The 13,785-nt window shown below is 42.4% G+C and overlaps 1 protein-coding gene across 1 annotated transcript in view; it reads right to left on the bottom strand.

Moving 5' to 3' along the window:
- Window positions 1–13,785, bottom strand: part of CCDC7 (coiled-coil domain containing 7) — a 360,733-nt gene that overhangs the window by 75,739 nt on the left and 271,209 nt on the right. The window contains exons 53-57 of the mRNA XM_084859830.1: window positions 13,282–13,407; window positions 11,868–11,987; window positions 3,382–3,504; window positions 2,820–2,939; window positions 1,096–1,221 (exon numbers count right to left, since the gene is read on the bottom strand). Coding sequence (XP_084715956.1) covers window positions 1,096–1,221; window positions 2,820–2,939; window positions 3,382–3,504; window positions 11,868–11,987; window positions 13,282–13,407 — 615 coding nt within the window. The remainder of the gene's footprint in view (window positions 1–1,095; window positions 1,222–2,819; window positions 2,940–3,381; window positions 3,505–11,867; window positions 11,988–13,281; window positions 13,408–13,785) is intronic.

The following is a 13,785-nucleotide window of genomic DNA, read 5'->3' as shown; positions in this document are numbered from 1 at the left end:
GGACAGGTTGTCCAGAGTTTGGGGTTTGGTGCCACCAGTATGCTGACGACACCCAACTCTGTTTCCCCTTTCCTGCTAAGTCCAAGGAAGCTGTTTTAGTTTTAAATCTGTATGTGATGTCAGTAATGGACTGGATGATGATGACAAAACTGAAGTTTATCCAGACAAGACAGAGGTGATTCTGGTTAGTTGAAAGGCAGACCAGGGAACAGAAACTCAACCTCAACTGGATGAAGTTACACTCCCCCTGAATACTCAGGCCTGCAGTTTGGATGTACTTCTGGTCTCAGCCCTGAACTGGGATGCCCAGGTTTCGGTGGTGGCTAGGAGTGCATCTGCACACCTGAGACTAATGCACCAACTACGCCTGTTCTAAGAGAGACTTCTGAGTCTTCATCAGGCTAGATGGTAAACAAAGCCAATGGATGTAAACGCCAGGGGAAGCTGGCTTATGTTGAAGCCACGGATTTTCCATTTTAAGACTATGGCTAAATGCTATATGGGAAGAGATTGCAGATATTCAAATTAGGCTCTGCTAGGTGCTGGGGTGGTTTTTGGTTGCACCTAGTACTGTACCTAGTGCTGCTGGAATGAGGAAACAAACGATGATTGATCCCCCATTTTTTAAAATATAAAATCTAGCTATTACCTAGATCTATTGGCATCCTTAGGTGAAACCCAAAATCCTTGGTAAGTGGAAATACAAGTAGAGAGAACCCAGATTGTTTTTATATTAACAAAACTGGAGATAATGTTAGACAGTATATAAGTTTGGGTAGCTTTACCTAGTAGTTGGAGAGGTCTTAAGAGAAAGGATGGATTGGTTAAAAGAAGTTAAACTGAAAGATCTTTGTAATGCTACTGGTTGAGGCAGCTGAAAAATACAAGTCTTCTTTCAGTTGTGAGTGAATATGATGCAGAAAAAGGAAATTCTCCATGTTGGGACCTAATAACTTAGATTTCAGTTTGTCTGGAATTTCCTTCATTAGGTAGAGCTAGGTAAACATGTCTATTCTACCACATACCATTTAGGTAAAAGGTCCATTCACTTGTGAACCCTTGTGTGTCTAATCACATTTTCAGTTCCGTACTCACCACTAGGTTCTACCATTTCCAGCTTGCCTGAAACAAAATCCTGTATTTTTTGCAAGTTTTGCATAATTGCCTGTAAACCTGCAGTCAAAAGCCTTCTTTCTTCAATAAGCTCTTGTACCTTTTGCTCTACAAAAAGAATTTAGCATAAATTGAAATGTATTTATTTTACACCAGCATTAAATATAAAAAATAAGACATTTTTGCCTGGTCTAGACATAACAATACATTTGAGCAGTGTGCTGGTGCATGCTGCCTGATAGTTCCCACTTGGCTCCTCCTGCAAGCAGGAGTGGCTAAACAAACCATAAGTCTTCTGTAATTGTAGGCATAGCAGAAAGGCATAGATCACCAGTACACCAGCATTGCTACACCAGTAACAAAAGCTGTGAGTCACACATATATAGGCTTTCTGGACTGTTGCCAGAATAGATGGAAGTACCTAGATCCATAGTCTTTCGAATTTCCTGTATCTTAAATTATGAACTTTAAGATCAACCAAGACCACCCTCTTGGGTGTATCTGACCTAAGTATATCAACTGTACAGAAATTGCAGGTTGTTCATTCACAACAGTTGCGTCGAGTCCTTTATTCAATTCCATTTGAAGGAACTCAGGAACATCATTTACCTATGTTTTCATGGTTTAACAAAGAAATCCTAACCCTTGATGAAGGCCAGCTGAAGGGTGCTCGGACTGGGCAGAAGAACCCCACTGGTGGTGGAGAGGAGCTCTGCCAATAGGACAGCCCGTCTACCTTGAAGGTCCCTGGCATGTCCATGGAAGCCACATGGGCATAGGAGAACCAGCAGCAGCCTTTCATTAGTGGTAACAGCTGAATCAGGTTGTTCCAGGGGCAAGTTGGAGGCAGCTCTGAACCTACACCAGCTGGTATTTCCCCTCCAACTGAATCCAATGACAGAACTAGAAAAAACAAAAGATCCTTTAGAAATAAAAGGAGAAAAAAAATGCCCACCCTCCAGCACTGACCAGAACACCTCAGCAGGGCTTTCGAAGTGGTGGATCATCTCCCATTTAACTCCCCACATCCCACTTAGAGTTGCTCTATATAAACTAAAGAGGGATGAACAAGGATTTCATTCCTGTTTGCAGATCATGAGAACATGTCCTGTTCACAACCCTGAACAACAAACATGAACAGGAACACAATTCTCAGGAAATTTTTGCAATTTCCAGAACTTGTGTTCCTGTCAGAAAGTGTGCACTTCTACAAGTCTGCACATGCGCAAATGTGCATTCCCCCCAAATCCACATTTTCACACTTGAGCTTCTGGGGAAATGCGGATTTTCGATAAGGGGAAAAGGCACATTTTTAAAATGCACATTTTTCTCTGATCAAAAATGTGCATTTTTCCCAATAAAAAAAAAAGCCCAATCACTTGCATTCACGATCATGAACAAGGTGAACTGATCTTCAAGGAGGAATTTGGAGAACCTCAACAAGCTCAGACATTGCATATTGACCCATCCCTAACTCAACTATTTCAATCAAATATTAAGAAACACATACACTCGTCCGTGTGTTATAGTAAATATCATATTAAATTAATCTCCAAATACATCGTAACTATTTTCTATTTTTCATAGAATTCTTTTTCATAGAATTATTTCAGTCAAAATAATTTTGAGGTTGTTTTACTAATTATTCATCAGCTGTACATAACTTAACATGTTATCAGAATGATAAAATCACATAAAATACTTACCAGCAATACCATCCTGTTCAGCAGCTGCAACAGCCTGGGCTTCCTTAAGGGCTTCCAAATTTGATGCCAGATTTTCCAAAAACACTCTCTTTTTTTCAGACAGTTCTTCCCAAGCTCTTTCTACAAACAGAATATGAAAAACATATACGACTACAGAGCCTGCCTCTTTAAAAATCTCCTAACTCCAGCCAGAGACTAACTTCCGCATTGCAGAGAAGCTGTCTTGTTGCACAATTCCCACCTTTCTCTAGATCCACAGGATTTCTGTATAGCAGTAATAGAGGGGAGATATAACCTGCAAAAGTGAAGGTTACCAAGACATTTCATACATATAAAATTAAGAAAGACAGTTCTTAAGAAAGACAGAGCATTGCTTACTCTCCTGCCCACAGGAATGGTGGATACTATCGTCACACATAAATATTTTGCAAATATAAGTTGAAAAACTATTTTAAATGCTCTCCATTTCTTGAATCACATGACATATAGAGTGATATTTAGTTATGAAAAATGGATTCTCCAATTAAATGATACTTTTCTAAGTCACTTATTCTTTACCCACCTCTGGATCTTGATACAATTTTGTCCTGAGCAAGACCCACTATATCTTGTAAATCTTGAATAACTGCATCAAGACCTGCAGCCAAAAGCATTCTTTGTTCAGTGAGCTCTTGGACCTTTTGTTCTAGATAAAAAGATTTTAGCAAACAAAAAGCAAAAAAATTAAACAGAAGCTTCAAAGTACAAGACAATTAACACTGAAAGATGATGTTTGCCTTTTGAAATAACTACAGTAAATAATTATATTTGCAATAGCTATATACAATGCTACCTGACAAACATTTAGAACATTATCCAGCCCAGTATGAACACAGACCCCAATTGTTGTGGCTTCTCATAAAACCTTCAATAGAGCCCTGTTGGCCTTGTCCTCCACCTAAGCACATACACAGGAGCACTTCCAAGTAGTGTTTGTGTACTTCCATCATCAGATAAAATCTTCCCTTGGTAAAGAAGTGTCCTTCCTGCATAACTCAGAGAAATTAGGATCTTGCATCAGTTAGGGCACAAGCTTATTCAGATAGTCAGCTGCCTCCAAACCGGAGGTGACTGCCTATCCACTGCAGGGCAGGAGAAGCACAGAGGGGATTGTTCCCTCTGTGCTTCTCCTGCCCTGCATTTTCAGCTAGACAGTTGATTGTGGCTGTGTAGCCGCGGGAGGGCAGAGCAGGGGAGGAGGCTGCTGTACGACACAGTGGATGTGTCATACAGGCATTTCTGCCCTCCCCGCCCCAGAACACCCCCAGCCATGCCCCGTTTCAGCTGCTCCGCGCTCCTCTTGTGAGTGCGGAGCACAGGCTTTTCTGCGCTACCTCCGAGGCAGCGTGGAAGTAGGGGGAGGTCGGTTCTCCAGGAACCGACCTCGGAGCGCAGGAAAACCAGATATCCTATGGCTGTCTAGTGGCCATAGGATTGCTCCCTTAATTATTCTGATTTATGGGAGTTTGGTAACTGTTCCACTGTGCACTACAACAGAATGCAAAAAGATTCTTCATGTCATCCTAAATAGTTCCCAAGCTCTGGTGCAAGATGGAAGATTTATCAGACAATCTAAAAATAGTGAATAGAAGACTATAAAATTTAACATATATATGAGTGCAAAATGTTGCACAGAAAGCCCTAGATAAGAGTATACTCTTATTCACCAGTAACATGTTTTTAAAAAACCCATGGTTTGGTGCTATTTAATTTCCTCATAAAAGATTTGGAATCAGGGATGAATAGTCAGGTAGTCAAGCATGCTGATGATACCAAATTATACTGAATTGCGACATCCAAATACACTGTGAACAACTCCAAGCAGATGTTTCCAAACTGCATGAATAGGCAACCAGAATGACAGATGAGATTCAACACATGTGTAAAACTATGCCTATTGAGACAAATGTGCTGTCTATAGCACGTGACTATAGCAGTAGGGCAAAATGCTTTATCACTACCTGTAGGGCTTTCAGCTCTAGCCAATTTATGCTGTGCCTGTTGGCCTGAGGAGTCCAGGCCCCTTGCACAAATTGCGACTGACAATGGGCATCCCGTCCCTCCAGTCTGGCATCTATTGTGGAGGATCCAGGAGCGGTATGCCACTCTGCAAACTGGAATGTCTCCCCCACCATCACAGGGATGCCCTGATGGAGCTGGAAAGAAACACTTTGCAATGGCTTTTTTGAGCTATGCTGTCCTGAAATGGAAACAGGAGCCCCTGTTGTGGCTGTGTAATTTGGCCTAAGTGAGTGTAATTTGTCCCTGCACAAAAAATCATGAGTTCCAGCATATGCACTAGGGTCTTGAGATCTACAAAGTTGACTCTCCAAAGGGATTGAGCAGCTTCTCTCATTTTGTTTATATGTTCTGAGAGAGAAAAAATTGACCTTGCACTATGTTGATTAACACCTCCAGGTGAATTACAGCAGGGACAAGATTACTCTTTTTTTGTAATTTATTAAGACTCCATGACTTGTCAGGCACTGAACTGTGTGAGAGACATTAATCTGAGCCTGCTATAGGGAGAGAGGATGAATCAGAATGTCATTCAGATATGGGTAGCTATGTATTGTTTTGTGAGGAGGAGGAGTAACATTTATATCATAAAATCTCTACTGTATGTCTTGTAGATTTTTAGAGAGCTCCCTGGCTCTCTTGTTTGTCTGTTTTGTTTTGTTGTTGTTTTTGCTTTCCTCTTGGAAAATACCCTTGGGGAATCATCTCTTGACTCCTGGGAAGAACATGGGTCTGATACAGAAGGCTTGGCTGTCTTGTGACTTATTATGTGGAGCTGGGGAGGAATCAGAAGACAAATCTGGCATGAGAATGTACAGCCTGTGTGGAAGCTTCTTATTTGCACTTGAATGGCCAAATAAGGCTGTTAATTAAAGCACTATTTTGAAAATTAAACAAAATTTGTTTAATTTTGTTTACTTTGTTAATTAAAGCATCAGACTTGTGAGGAAATCTCAAGCGAGAGGAAGAGGGCCCAATATCAGGTAGGAAGGCTTCAGACTCAACAGTATTAATAAGAGAAGCCCCCTGGTGGCCCATGCAGGCAGAGCAACCTTGGGTGGGAATGCCATCCCTCATAGAATGAAAAGCGCAGGAAGACATGGGATTCTGACTGCCACCATTTTCATAGTTCACCTCCCTTTGTATGGACATTATAATGTCCATAGAAGGGGAGGTGAACTATGAAAGTCCTCTTGTGGCTTATGTGACCAGGAGACACATTTGATGGGTGAACACACTTCCAGAACTGTCATATTCCACATCCTCCTGTGTTTTCCGAACGAGATTCAAAATGGTGGATGAACAGCAGAAGCTTTTGGAAGGTGGGTTATCTGCAACTTCAATAGAGATGAGGGCACAGCTTAAGTGTTTTTGGCCACCTAATGCGAAGAGAAAACTCTCTGGAAAAGACCCTGATGCTGGGAAAGACTGAAGGCAAAAGGAGAAGGGGACGGCAGAGGATGAGATGGCTAGATAGCATCACTGATGCAATTAATATGAACTTGAGCACGCTTCGGGACAGGAAGGCCTGGCGTGCTATGGTTCATGGGGTCACGAAGAGTCAGACACGACTGAACGACTGAACAACAACAACAACAACCTCTGTGGTAGGACAGGAAGGCCTGGCGTGCTATGGTCCATGGGGTCATGAAGAGTCGGACATGACTTAACGACTGAACAACAACAACAACCTCTGTGGTGGAGCACACATGGCAGCTTTCACTGGAGGTTTCACCCTGGTGGCTCTGAACAGCCTTCCAAGGATCAGGGAGTGCCCTGGCTGCTTCAGTGGGGGTCTGGACCTGCTTTAAACCCCAGGGCTTTGGGGCTTATATTGTAGACCACACTGTCTTCTGTTTATCAAATGCAGATACTCTTGCTTGCATAGGCAAATGGTCCAGGAATAGAAAAGGAAGAAGACAGAAAAGACAAAAAAGAGAATGAATATAAATATTGAATTAAGGATGGAGTAAACAGAGTAGAAGGGGAAAATGTGAAGAGAGTAAAGGTAAGCAACAGAGACTGGAAGAGCAATGGAGGAAAGCTCTGTCCTGGATGAAGGCAGGGAACTGACTGGAGAGGAGAAGAGGATCCTGGTCATGTGTTTCCTGCCTTGCCCAAACAGAGAACTTGGAAACATATTGGAAAGCTCACTGAAAATGTCAATTTGGTGGATACAACAATTAAAAAGGCAAATCATGAGAATTATATGAAAAGGAGTTTTAAATGAAACAGCAAGTATCATAATGCAACTATCTAAATCTATGGTAAAGTCACATGTAGACCATTTTGTGTTGTGGCCATAGCTCAGTGGTAGAGAACATCCTTCGCAAGCAGAAGGTCCTGGGTTCCATCCCAGGCATCTCCAGGTAGGGAAAGAAAAACTCCTGCCTGAAACCTTGGAAAGCCACTGCCTGTCACTGCTGACAATACTGGGCTAGATGGACCGATGGTTTGACTCAGTATAAGGCAGCTTCCTGTCTTCCTACGTTCCCTTTCTATAATTCTGGCCACCTTATCACAAAAAAAGACATTATAGACCTGAAGAAAGTAGAGAAAATAGAACTCTAATAAATTTCATAAAATTATCAAGGGGTTAAATTTGCCACAGGAAGAAAGGCTACAGAGATGGCATCTTTTTAGTTTAGAAATAAAAACGTTGTTTCACGGTGTGTACAAGTTTTATGTATTTATTTATTTATTTGATTTATTAGCTGCCCATCTGGCCAGCTACCCGGCCACTCTAGACGGAGTACAATAGTAATAACAAATTTAGGTTGTGGGGCATAATAACAATTACAACATCCATGAGGCCCAGGAGTCTCAGATGCACTGCATATGTGTGGAGGCACCCAAGTCCTATTTGCACATACATCCTCCTAACATCAGTTGAATCATTTCAACTGCTACCCTTGTCTCCAGTAAGTCATGCAAAGTGGGTGACAACAGGGAGGGTTCTAGACTCTAGTATGCCTCAATGATCATGGCAGCCCAGGGTCTAGAATCCTCCAACAATTGGTAAAACAAATTAATTTTCAGATTCTATAAGCAAAAAGGACTACCCATCACGTATGTATGTATGTCCCCTTCATGGATCACTGCCTTGTTGTGGCGAAGGGGCTTGCGTAACTCAGTGAAGCCATAAGCTATGCCGTGCAGGGCCACCCAAGACGGACAGGTCATGGCAGAGAGTTCTGACGAAATGTGGTCCACTGGAGAAGGAAATGGCAACCCACTCCAGTATTCTTGCCAAGAAAACCCCATGGAACATATCACAAGGCTAAAAGAGATGACGCCGGAAGATGAGCCCCTCAGGTCGGAAGGTGTCCAATATGCTACTGGGGAAGAGCAGAGGGTATTTCGAAGTAGCGCCAGAAAGAGTGAAGCGGCTGGGCCAAACCCGAAAGGACACTCAGCTGTGAATGTGTCTGGTGGTGAAAAGAAAATCCGATGCTGTAAAGAACAATATTGTTTAGGAACCTGGAATGTCAGATCAATGAATCAAGGTAAGCTGCAGGTGGTCAAACATGAGATGGCAAGATTGAACATCGACATCTTGGGAATAAGTGAACTAAAATGGACAGGCATGGGCGAATTTAATTCAGGTGACTATCATATCTACTATTGTGGGCAAGAATCCCTTAGAAGAAATGGAGTAGCACTCATAGTCAACAAAAGGGTGGGAAAAGCAGTACTGGGGTACAATCTGAAAAATGATAGAATGATCTCAGTACGAATCCAAGGCAAACCATTCAACATCACAGTAATTCAAGTCTATGCCCCAACCACTGAGTACGAAGAAGCTGAGGTTGATCGGTTCTATGAAGACCTACAACACCTTCTAGAACTAACACCAAAAAAAGATGTCCTTTTCATCATAGGGGATTGGAATGCTAAAGTAGGAAGTCAAGAAATCACCGGGATAACAGGCAGGCATGGCCTTGGTGTAGAAAATGAAGCAGGACAAAAGCTAATAGAGTTTTGCCAAGAGAACATGCTGATCATAGCAAACACTCTTTTCCAACAGCACAAGAGGCGACTCTACACATGGACATCACCAGATGGTCAATATCGAAATCAGATTGATTATGTCCTTTGCAGCCAAAGATGGAGAAGCTCCATACAGTCAGTAAAAACAAGACCTGGAGCTGACTGTGGCTCAGATCATGAGCTGCTTCTTGCAAAATTTCGGCTTAAATTGAAGAACGTCGGGAAAACCACTAAACCGTTCAGGTATGACCTAAATCATATCCCTGATGAATACACAGTGGAGGTGAGGAATAGATTTCAGGGATTAGACCTGATAGACAGAGTGCCTGAGGAACTATGGATGGAGGTCCGTAACATTGTTCAGGAGGCAGCAACTCAATCCATCCCAAAGAAAAAGAAATGCAAGAAAGCAAAGTGGCTGTCTGATGAGGCTTTACAAGTAGCTCACGAAAGAAGGGAAGCGAAAAGAAAGGGAGAAAGGGGAAGATATACCCAACTGAATGCAGAGTTCCAGAGAATAGCAAGGAGAGACAAGAAGGCCTTCTTAAATGAACAATGCAAAGAAATCGAGGAAAACAACAGAATGGGAAAGACTAGAGATCTCTTCAAGAAAATTGGAGATCTCAAGGGAACGTTTTGTGCAAAGACGGGCATGATAAAGGACAAAGAAGGCAGGGACCTAACAGAAGCAGATGAGATTAAGAAGAGGTGGCAAGAATACACAGAAGAACTATACAGGAAAGATCTGAATGTCCCTGATATCCATGATAGTGCGGTCACTGAACTTGAGCCGGACATCCTCGAGAGTGAAGTCAAGTGGGCCTTAGGAAGCATTAGTAACAACAAAGCTAGCGGAGATGACAGTATTCCAGCCGAGCTATTTAAAATCCTAAAAGATGATGCTGTTAAAGTGCTGCATTCAATATGCCAACAAATCTGGAACACTCAACAGTGGCCACAAGACTGGAAAAGGTCAGTTTACATTCCAATTCCAAAGAAGGGCAACGCCAAAGAGTGTTCAAACTACCGCACAATTGCGCTCATTTCACATGCCAGCAAGGTGATGCTCAAAATCCTACAAGCTAGGCTTCAGCAGTATGCGAACCGAGAACTACCGGAAGTACAAGCTGGGTTTAGAAGAGGCAGAGGAACTAGAGATCAAATCGCCAACATTCGCTGCATCATGGAGAAAGCAAGAGAATTCCAGAAAAACGTCTATTTCTGCTTCATTGACTACGCTAAAGCCTTTGATTGTGTGGATCACAACAAACTCTGGCAAATTCTGAAAGTGATGGGAGTACCAGACCACCTTACCTGTCTCCTGAGAAACCTGTACGAGGGTCAAGAAGCAACAGTCAGAACCAGACATGGAACAACCGATTGGTTCAAAATTGGGAAAGGAGTACGACAAGGCTGCATATTGTCACCCTGCTTATTTAACTTATATGCAGAGTACATCATGAGAAATGCCGGGTTGGATGAATCAGAGGTCGGAATTAAGATTGCTGGGAGAATTATCAACAACCTCCGATATGCAGACGATACCACCCTAATGGCAGAAAGTGAAGAGGATCTAAAGAGCCTCTTGTTGAGGGTGAAAGAGGAGAGTGCAAAAGCTGGTTTGAAACTCAACATTAAAAAAACGAAGATCATGGCATCTGGCCCCATCACTTCCTGGCATATAGAAGGGGAAGAAATGGAAGCAGTGACAGATTTTACTTTCTTGGGCTCCAAGATCACCGCAGACGGTGACTGTAGCCATGAAATTAAAAGACGCTTGCTCCTTGGGAGGAAAGCTATGGCCAACCTAGACAGCATAGTAAGAAGCAGAGACATCACCTTGCCGACAAAGGTCCATCTAATCAAAGCTATGGTTTTTCCAGTAGTAATGTATGGCTGTGAGAGCTGGACTATAAGGAAGGCTGAGCGCCGAAGAACTGATGCTTTCGAACTGTGGTGCTGGAGAAGACTCTTACGAGTCCCCTGGACTGCAAGGAGGTCAAATCAGTCCATCCTAAAGGAAATCAACCCTGAGTGCTCATTGGAAGGACAGATACTGAAGCTGAAGCTGAAATATTTTGGCCACCTAATGCGAAGAGAAAACTCCCTGGAAAAGACCCTGATGCTGGGAAAGACTGAAGGCAAAAGGAGAAGGGGACGGCAGCGGATGAGATGGCTAGATAGCATCACGGATGCAATGAATATGAACTTGAGCACGCTCCGGGAGAGAGCGCAGGACAGGAAGGCCTGGCGTGCTATGGTCCATGGGGTCACGAAGAGTCGGACACGACTGAACGACTGAACAACAACATTGTATGTATGTATGTATGTATATCTCCCCTATGTGGGTTTTTTGCATTTAATTTTTATTTCAAATCTTTGTAATTTGCCTGTAAATGAATATTAAAGTTAGATTTTAAATAATCTTCTGTTTTATTTACTAAAAATACACACGCTATAAATCCTGTATATTTTGAGATTTTTCATTAGACATCAGAGCGTTGTAACTGCAACCAGGAGAGAAGCTCTAAACTGAAAAACAAAATAGTGGAGCTGGAAAGGCATGGGACTGTAGTATTTGTATTGCTAGCACTTGATTGTTTTAGGGTGCAATCCTATGTATGTTTAGACAGAGAAAAGGCCTACAACTCCCAGCATGCCCCAGCCAGGGCCTTTTCTCTGTCTAAACATGCATACGATTGCACCCTTAGTGTATTTTCTCATTCGCACAATCCTTCCCTTGGTGCACGAACTGTAGAAATTTAAGCTAACAAACTGTTTCTCCCAGAATGACTCTTCATGTGAATAAAGACCATCTGCCTTCTTCATTCCATAACCCAAACTCATATTTAGTGAATAAAGACCATCTGCCACTTCATCATTAAATACAAAAAGCCCCATGTGGTATTATGTGCTACCTTGAGAGGGCTCCTATATGGAAAGGTGGCCTAGAAATATATTAAATTTTTTTAAAGACCCAGTCAAATGCTACATACCTACCATTGATACTGCCTGGATGAGTAGCTGCAAGTGTTTCCGCTGCTTGCAGGTCTTTTAGATTTGATTCCAAATGTTCCAAAAACCATTTTTTCTTCTTGTAAAGCTGATTTAAATCCCTGTCTAAAAATTGAGATTTAAAAAATACATTAAAAAGAAAAATTATCTAAGGGAGCAATCCTATGGCTGCTAGGCAGCAGCTAGACAGCCATAGGATATGTCGATTTCCGAGAACTGACCTTGGAGCTGCGCTCCAAGCTCGGTTCCCAGAGAAGCGACCTTCCTCCCTCCTGCACTGCCTCGCAGGCGGCCCCACGCTCGGAAGAGAAGCGCAGAGCAGCAAAAAGGAGGCATTCCAGGGGGCGTTCTGGGGAGGGAAGGCAGAAATGCCAGTACAACACATCATATGTGTCATCCAGCAACGACTTTCCCTGCTCCACCTTCCCGTGGCTGGACAGCCAAAATCGGCTGTCTAGCCACAAATGCGGGGCAGCTGAAGCACGGAGGAGATGATCCCCTCCGCGCTTCTCCTGCCCTGCATTGGATAGGCAGTCGCCTCCAAGTTCGGAGGCGGACACCTATCCCCATAGGATTGTGCCCTCCATGTGAAAAGTAACTTAAGATAATAAAAAAAATATTATTGTTACGTGTGTACAAGCTGTGAGATGTTTCAGGGGTTCGTCCAGGGTCAAGTTTCCTTTGGAAGGAGGTCACCGGAAGCTTATAGCATTTTGTAATATTTGCAATATACGAGTTGAGCATGAACTGGAGGTTCATAGCATTAACATTCCATCAGATACTGTCACTCCCCCATTACTGATATAAGTGGGTCCAGAGAGCAATTCAGCCCTCTGTCTGTCGCACTCCAAAAACTGCTGTTTCTTCAAAGAAGCAGCTTGGATAACGTCATCTTCCCAGGTGGGGAGGCGTTGGACTGGATTCCTAACTTGCTGTCTCCTTCCAGAAGAGCCCAGCCATTGAGAGACATCGACTTAACAAAAGCTGGTGTGTGTTACACATGGTTGATATTTTTGTTTTTATATCATTGTTTTCTTTTATTTGTAAAATAAAGTTGTTGTTTAAAAGCAGGGTAGTAGATCACTCTGCCAGAGCCATCAAGTTTATCTCCAGTTCAGTTGGTTTCATTAAGCCTCTCCTGACCAAATCCTAGCGTTACAACCAAGAATCACATGGCTCTAAGGTATTCAGGTGACATCCAACCTAACCCCTGAATGTATAACAATATAATGTAGAAAGAAAGCTAAGGAAAACATTCCCCCGAAGTAGTAAACCAACATCACTATCTGAATGGTGGGTCAGGGATCTGAAATTATTTCAGAACTCATCACCATCTTTATGATTTAAATCAAAATTATCCAGGGATTTTTGCTGAGGCACTAATTTATTCTGTACTCACCAATGGGTCTTATTATTCCACCTGTCTCTGAAATACGAGCTTTCATTTCCTGTACATCTTGCACAACTGCTTTCAGGTTTTCTGTCAAAACTTTTCTTTGCTCCTTTAATTCCTGTATTTTTTTCTCTATATAACAATTGTAATGCATTTTATAGAAACACTAAAATATATTTATCAAGCATGTTAGAATTATCTTTAGTATATGAACTTGAGCACACTCCGGGAGAGAGCGCAGGACAGGAAGGCCTGGCATGCTATGGTCCATGGGGTCACGAAGAGTCGGACACGACTGAACAACAATACAATTATTATTAACATACATTAATGCAAGATACCTAAACTTCAAGACTTACAAAGGAAGATCTGCCTTTCTGAACTCACTACATAAATAATTTTACTGGGCTGGATCCAAACTAATGTTCGGTGCTGTGTGAAAAATATTTGCCCCAGAAGTCTTTGCCCTCTCTGAACTTTCGGCAAGATTCCTGCACCAAACTGCATAAT

Source organism: Heloderma suspectum, chromosome 5 (assembly GCF_057233095.1).
Source record: "Heloderma suspectum isolate Gila_16-S chromosome 5, 16-S_ref, whole genome shotgun sequence".
Classification (NCBI taxonomy): Eukaryota; Metazoa; Chordata; class Lepidosauria; order Squamata; family Helodermatidae; genus Heloderma; species Heloderma suspectum.
The sequence above is the reverse complement of the archived record's forward strand: the minus strand, read 5'-3'. Positions and strand labels throughout refer to the sequence as shown.